This window comes from Scyliorhinus canicula, unplaced genomic scaffold (genome assembly GCF_902713615.1).
Source record: "Scyliorhinus canicula unplaced genomic scaffold, sScyCan1.1, whole genome shotgun sequence".
Lineage (NCBI taxonomy): Eukaryota > Metazoa > Chordata > Chondrichthyes > Carcharhiniformes > Scyliorhinidae > Scyliorhinus > Scyliorhinus canicula.
Window position 1 is genome coordinate 1,610,045 of NW_024055497.1, and position 7,308 is coordinate 1,617,352.

General features: G+C 44.1%; 1 protein-coding gene across 3 annotated transcripts; it reads right to left on the bottom strand.

Moving 5' to 3' along the window:
• Positions 1 to 4: 4 nt before the first annotated feature.
• LOC119960285 (zinc finger protein 383-like) lies at positions 5 to 3,085 on the bottom strand. Of its 3 annotated transcripts, XM_038788025.1 has the most exons (3): positions 2,986 to 3,085; positions 2,300 to 2,389; positions 5 to 964 (listed from the first exon to the last, which is right to left on the bottom strand). In XM_038788025.1, exon 3 carries the CDS (start codon positions 855 to 857, stop codon positions 156 to 158), a length of 702 nt encoding a protein of 233 aa, XP_038643953.1. In that variant the 5' UTR covers positions 858 to 964; positions 2,300 to 2,389; positions 2,986 to 3,085; the 3' UTR covers positions 5 to 155. The 3 variants fall into 3 exon arrangements, with proteins under 3 accessions (XP_038643953.1, XP_038643954.1, XP_038643955.1); XM_038788026.1 differs by lacking the exon at positions 2,986 to 3,085 and having other exon boundaries at positions 2,300 to 2,960; XM_038788027.1 differs by lacking the exons at positions 2,300 to 2,389; positions 2,986 to 3,085 and adding an exon at positions 2,104 to 2,285.
• Positions 3,086 to 7,308: the final 4,223 nt, after the last annotated feature.

Consider the following 7,308-nt stretch of genomic DNA (forward strand, 5'->3'; position numbering starts at 1 on the left):
AGTGTACTTAACACAAAGTTGATTTATTTAACATTTATCTAGAATAGTAACTTGGCTGTTAACTGGGCTGGGGTTTAACAACATCAGCAGAAACAGACCCCAATGAACATGGTTCAGTCCTAGATGTGATTAACAACAAAATTCAATCACTGTAGTTACTTGTGAACTCGGTGGTGTCTCAGTAGGTTGGATGACTGAGTGAATCTCTTCCCACAATCGGAGCAGGTGAAGGGCCTCTCTCCTGTGTGAATTCGCTGGTGTGCGGTGAGCTCAAACGATTGCCTGAATCTAGTCGCACAGTGAGAGCAGCTGAACGGTCTCTCGTCAGTGTGAACGCGCTGATGGTACATTAGATCCTCAGAACTTTTATAACACTTCCTGCAGACTGGGCATTTAAATGGTTTCTCCCCAGTGTGAACTTGCTGGTGTCTCAGCAGATCAGACGACTGAGTGAATCCCTTCCCACACTCGGAGCAGGTGAACGGCCTCTCCCCAGTGTGAATTCGCCGGTGTACTGTCAGTTGTGATGATCGCCTGAACCCAGTTCCACAATGAGAGCATCTGAATGGTCTCTCGTCAGTGTGAATACGTTGATGCAGCATCAGATTCCTGGAACTTTTGAAGCACTTCCCACAGTCTGGACATTTAAATGATGTCTTGTCAGTGTGAATTTGCTGGTGTGTCAGCAGGGTGGATGAATCAGTGAATCCTTTTCCACACTCGGAGCAGATGAACGGCCTCTCTCCGGTGTGAATGCGTCGATGAGTTTCCAGTGCAGATGGGTAAATGAATCTCTTCCCACAGTCTCCACATTTCCACGATTTCTCCACAATGTGAACGGTGTTTTTTCCTTCCATCTTCAATTTCCAATCGCATTCACATTACGATCAATTGGGCGTCTGTCTGATCCTGATGTGATGAATGGTTTCAGTTTTCCCACTGAAAATCATTGTGTTCTCATATCCTGTGTAATTGTTTCAAAACAGAAAATAGGGAGTGAGAGAGAACCCACAAAAACACAAAGACAGGTTGTGAAATTGAACTGAATGAATCTGGTCATTTGTGGGGCCAGCGCTAGGAAAAAGTGACCATGAAAACTGCTGGATTGTCATCAAAACCCAACTGGTTCACTGATGTCCTTCAGGGAAGAGAACCTGTCAACTGGTTGGAGCGTAGATTAGACATCAGCCTCTTTTGGAGGAGAGAGAAAGCTGGGAGCAGAATGGGTAACGGTGATGGACTGTATGCATCTAAAGCTCAGCTAGAACTTTGACAGAATCTCCCGGATCTTCAACCTTCACCACTGAGAAGGATCAGGATCGCAGGTGTATTTGAAATGCATCACCTCCAAGTTCCAATCCAAGACACACATTGTCCTGATCTATCTGACAGCCATGATGTGAAGATACCGGTGTTGGACTGGGGTGGGCAGTAAGAAGTCTTACAGGACCAGGTTAAAGTCCAACAAGTTTGTTTCGAATCACTAACTTTCAGAGCAAAGGTAGCCAAGTTCCGCACCCATGAGTACGGCCTCAACCGAGACCTTGGATTCATGTCACATTACATTCACCCCCCACCATCTGGCCTGAGTTTGAGAAACTCTACGAACTGTCCTGACTTGAGACAATTCATACCTCTTTAATCTATGATTATCCCTCTCTCCAGTTGCACCGTCTGGACCTGTAAAGACTTAATTACCGGCAAATACTCGCATTCAAAGTATCATCTTGCATCATTGACTTTGTCTATATATGTGGTTGTGGAACCCACCTCTTCATTCACCTGAGGAAGGAGCAGTGCTCTGAAAGCTAGTGATTCCAAACCTGTTAGACTTTAACCTGGTGTTGTAAGACTTCTTACTGTATCTGACATCCTGTACTGGATGAACAGAAATTTCCCCCAATGAAATAATGAGAAGTTTGAAATCATTGTCTTCAGTCCCTGCTACAAGTTCCACACCCTAAGCATTGACTCCATCCCTATCCCTGACAACAGTCTGAGCTGAACCAGACTGTTTACAACCATGGAAAAATATTTAACTAAAATAAAAGTTAAAAACTCTGGAAATCTGAAGTACAAACAGAAAATGCAGGAAAAACTCACCAGGTCAGGCAGCATCTGTGGAGGAAGATGACTCTTCCGAAACCACAGCTCGGTTTCTGACCACATATCACTGCCACGGCCTTTAATGAATTTCTATCTCGTTCACATCACCCGACTTAGTCTTGTCTCATGTTTCTGATGTTCACACACATTCCTTTATTGTCTCTAGATTTGACTATCCAAGAAATACACTTACATTTAGGTTCTGATGAATGGAGTGACTGTCAGATTTTGATCTGATATTTGGTTTGACTTTTCCACCTTCAAATTCTGCTCTTCCAACGTCCTGTAAAGCAAAAGTCATCACTGTCAGTCCAGGAATAAAAATTGAGAAGAAACGTTATGGTTCAAGTTTGCTGTGTGTAAATCCTCCCATTAAGGGCCATATGGGGATAAGTTGGGGGAATGGGCCTAGGTAGGGTGCTCTTTCAGAGGTTTGGTGTATATTCAATGTGCCGAATAGTCTCTTTGCACTGCAGGTGGTCTATGATTCTTTTCTACTCTGTGAACCCCCTGTAAAAGGAGTTTTCAGAATCAATCACTGTCAGTCCAAGATTAAACACTGAGAAGCGACAAACATTTCTCTTGGTTTGAGTTTTCTGTGTGTAAATCCTCCCTTCCCAACCCCCTGTAAAAGGAGTTTGCAGAATCCATCCCTGTCAGTCCAGGAGAAAAATTCACAACATTCTCTTGACAGGACGGGATCAACGCGCATGCGCCTTGCTGCACATTATTAAAGTTGGTGCAAATGGTTTTGGGCCTTTCGCCAGCTGCCGCCGCCCCGTTTGGGGCGAATGCGGGACCGATCGGTTCTTATTTTGATTTCGAGTCCTGCACTGGGTGTTTATGAAGCCTCAGCACCCACTCGGCCCCCTCCATTACCCGGCCACAATCGGCTGTTTCTGTCTGTTCGCGGAATCCAAATTATCTCCTCCCTACAGGGGCAGCACCCACACTGCGCATGCGGCTGGCGGAGCCCACACTGTGCATGCGGCTGGCGGAGCCCACGCTGCGCATGTACCATTTCCAATCTGCAATTGCGTCTGCGCAGACCTCTTGTCGGGGGGGGGAGGGCACATTCTAATTCGCTCTGAAGGTTGGGTAATTCTTCCGGCATTGGGGAGCGATGTGTCCCATTGGAAAATCAGGTTTTGTGACCCGATTACGCTTGGAGCCCGAGAGACACTATACAAAATTATAAATCAATTAATACTGCAATAAAATGTGCCCGAGTCCTCCAGCATAATTCTGTCTTGTGTGTAATTAACAGCAAAATAATATCCCACAATTCGATGTGAACTGACTAGGGCCCTTTTTTATTTGTTCATTTGGCATGGGTGTCGCAGGCTGTGCCAGCATTTATTGCCCATCCCTAATTGCCCTTGGGGGACAGTCAAGAGTCAACCACATTGCTGTGGGTCTGGAATCACATGTATAAAGATTATTATTATTACACCAGACCAGGTAAAGGTGGCAGATTTCCTTCCCGAGCAGGTAAGAAGAACAGGTGTTTTGTTTTCCTTCATTGAATATTTAGATCGTATATTTTTGGTAAGACTGCAAAAAAAATTTATGTTCCAAGTTTCAATTTCCCACCAGCCTTCGGGTACTGAAATGCAAGATCCTGCAGATGATGAATATCTGAAGTAGAAGCAGAACGTGTCAAAACTACACAGTAGATCTGGCAGTGTTTGTGGAAAGATACATATGGTTTTCATTTCAGGTCTGTGAACTTTCATCAGAGCTGCACTGTTTCAGTGCACATTTTATGTTCACTCATTCTCAACCCACAGATGCTGCCAGATGTTACATATATTTGAAGCCTTCCGTGTTTCTTTCTCATTAGAAGTTATTCTTACTAACATATTGCTATTTTCATCCCTCTACAAGTAGAAACATTGTCCACGTGTCTATCCTGTTAAAAGCTTTAATAATCTCAAAAATCTCAATCTGGTCATCCCTCATTATTTTCCAAAGAAAACATGTTCAGCCTGTTCAACTTTATCCATAGGAATTAACCTTCCAGTTCTTGTTTCATTCTAGTACATTTTGATGCAAGGAGCAGATACAGCCTCCGCCCTTTCACCTCTTCCAGGGGCTAGTTTAGCACACTGGGCTAAATCGCTGGCTTTTAAAGCAGACCAAGGAAGGCCAGCAGCACGGTTCAATTCCCGTACCAACCTCCCCGAACAGGCACCGGAATGTGGCAACTAGGGGCTTTTCACAGTAACTTCATTGAAGCCTACTTGTGACAATAAGCGATTTTCATTTCATTTAATTCCTTTCCCACATTCCAGGACCCCAAATCCCATTTCCAGGTGACAGTGATTAACTTGTGCTGTTTGCAGTTTAGTTTTCTGTTTGTGCTGCTCGCAGTGTGATCTCCTCTACACCGAGGAGACTAAATCCACCACACAGTGGAAACTAAATCCAAATTGAGTGCATTCTTCGAGGAACATCACATCTGGAACCGTGATCCAGAGCATTCAGTTGTCTGCTATTTTGATTCTTTGCCCCGCTCTCAGTCTAACCTCTGTCTTTGGCATCCCAAACTATTCATTTGGAGCTCAATGGAAGCTCAGAGAACAGAACCTTATATTTAATCGGGCATTTTACAACCCTCTAGATGCACCATTCATATTAATGATTACAATTCAGAACCAGTACTCCCTTTTTCATATAATAGGTGCTGGCAATTGTTCTGCTTTTACCAAGTATACAAGGGGAGAATGTTCAAACTCCACACGGACAGTGACCCAGGGCCGGGATCGAACCTAGGTCCTTGAGCCCTCGTGAGTTATCAGTGTCAATTAAATCTCCTCTCAGCCTCCTCTGTTTTTAACAAACATCGAATCCAACCTATCCAATGTTTCCTCACAGTTCATTTTGGTGTGAATGAGGTTCAGGGAATGTTCCCTAATTTCTCTTCCCTGATCCTATGATTGAGATCATTCTTGTTGGGAGCCTGTTCGATGTCAGCGACCAGCAGTCCCATAGGAAGTGACCATTTTAGTTCTGTAATTCTGAGCAGTAGTGTCCCTCGCACTTCCAGTGAATTGGAGGGCAGTTTTTATTGTCGGCTGCAGTGGATTGAAAAACATTTGACAGAGTTGTGCACCAACACGATGCAGTTTGGATGAAAGTTCACAGTCTTGAAGTGTTAATGATGTTTCACGTTTCAAGATAAAACCATTCTGCCTGAAAATTCCAACAGGTTCTCTTTTTTTTTTTGCAGATATCAATCATCTGCAATAATTTGTTTAGTTTAACTGAAGAATGTTGAGAATGTGGAACTCGTGACAAAAAGTTCTGTTTGAGCAGGAAACCGATTAGTAAAGTAACAGCATTAAAAGATTGTTATCATTGAAAGTGGAAAGGGATTCACATTGTCAGACCATTTACTGATACACCTGGAGAGACCATTCAGATACTTCACGTGTGTAGGTAGGTATGACCCATGAACGGGGATTTCCTCAGTGCTCCCACCTGTCCCCAGTTTCAACATTTCCAAGGATTTCAAATACAATCTGTACATTCTTACTGGCAAGACGCAGTTCAAATGTGTATAGGGAAGGAACCCCTTGTTCACTCCACTGCTGAGTCTCCAGTGAGTTCATTTGTAACTTTCTGGACTTTTCTTTTGTTAATTACACCCGAGATAGAACTAGAACAAAGAACAAACCAGACCCTTCGGCCCTCCAAGCCTGCACCGACCATAGTACCTGCCTAAACTAAAACCCTTCGCACTTACAAAGTCTGTATCCTTCCATTCCCACCCTATTCATATATTTGTCTAGATGCCCCTTAAATGCCACTATCATTCCTGCTCCTACCACCTACCCAGGCAGCGTCTTCCATATAGTACCAGAGTAACTATAACTATAGGTACGGCACTCATATTCCAACTATCCAACTCATCAGACTCATTTGATTCTTCCCAACTTCCTTCTCTTCATGAACCTCTGAAGGTAAAACATGATTTATATGTACCAACCTAATCTTTCCACTATGAAACATCTTAACAAAATTTGTGCCAGACCCACATATTTTCATGACGCTTTCTGGTGGCCACTTCAAACACTTGTCATGTTCTTTCAAACTTAACTTTCTGGTTCAACTTCAGACTTATTTCTCTCACTGTTGCTTCATAGCTCCAGGGTCCATGGTTCAATTCCCGACTTGGGCACTGTCTGTACTGAGTTTGTACGTTCTCCCCGTGTCTGCGTGGGTTTCCTCCAGGTGCTCCGGTTTCCTCCCACAAGTCCTGAAAAATGTGCTGTTAGGTAATTTGGACATTCTGAATTCTCCCTCTGTGTACCCAAACAGGCGCCAGAATGTGGCGACTAGGAGCTTTTAACAGTTACCTCATTGGCGTGTTAATGTAAGCCTACTTGTGACAATACCGATTATTATTATTATTGTATTTACCAACCTATGTGTAAAAAAATATAGTTCAAGGACTGTGGTCTTCGGTTCAAATATCATTTGATCACATAATTGTATATCTTGGTGTGGTGTTTCAATCGAAATTGAATCAGAACCAACCCAGCATTCGTCATTGTGCAGAATGGGCTCTATCCTCGCCAGAGAAACGGCGTGCGCAGGCGCAGTAGCAAATTGTGAATTGAGCATGCGCAGTAGCTGTGCTGAAGCTGCGGAGAGACAGTGATGAGCTCTCCACAACTGATGAGAAACGGCAAGTTTTGGGAAGGTAATGGAGGCGGAAGAGTGGGTGGGAAGACTTTTCAATTACTCAGTGAAAGTGTTTAACCCATAGGAAGACCCTCCCAGTCCTGATTTTGCATCAATTTGGGAAGTAATTTCAGCGTCGCATCTCCCCTGCAAGGCCCCAGTTAATGGCCGCCATCTTTACATGGGCCAAGGGGAAGGATGGCGCATGGGCACCCTAACCAGGGCAGCAGTGCGCGTGCGCGTGCGCGGCGAGAATGTGGCATTCTATCCTGGACTGACAGTGATGGATTGCGGAAACGCATTTTACAGGGGATCAGAAGGGGAGGATTAACACACAGGAAACATAAACCAAGAGAAATGTTTTATTCCTGAAATGAGGGAGATTCCTTTTTTATGGGACATTAGAAGAGCAGAATTTGAAGGAAATTCAGGGGTTATAGGTTATCGGAGGGGTTACGGGGATAAGGTGGAAGTGAGGGCTTAAGTGGGTCGGTGCAGACTCGATGGGCCGAA

Bases quoted from the DNA above. Each gene is read 5' to 3' on its own strand.
- LOC119960285 (XM_038788025.1), bottom strand. From the start codon at position 857: ATGGAAGGAAAAAACACCGTTCACATTGTGGAGAAATCGTGGAAATGT.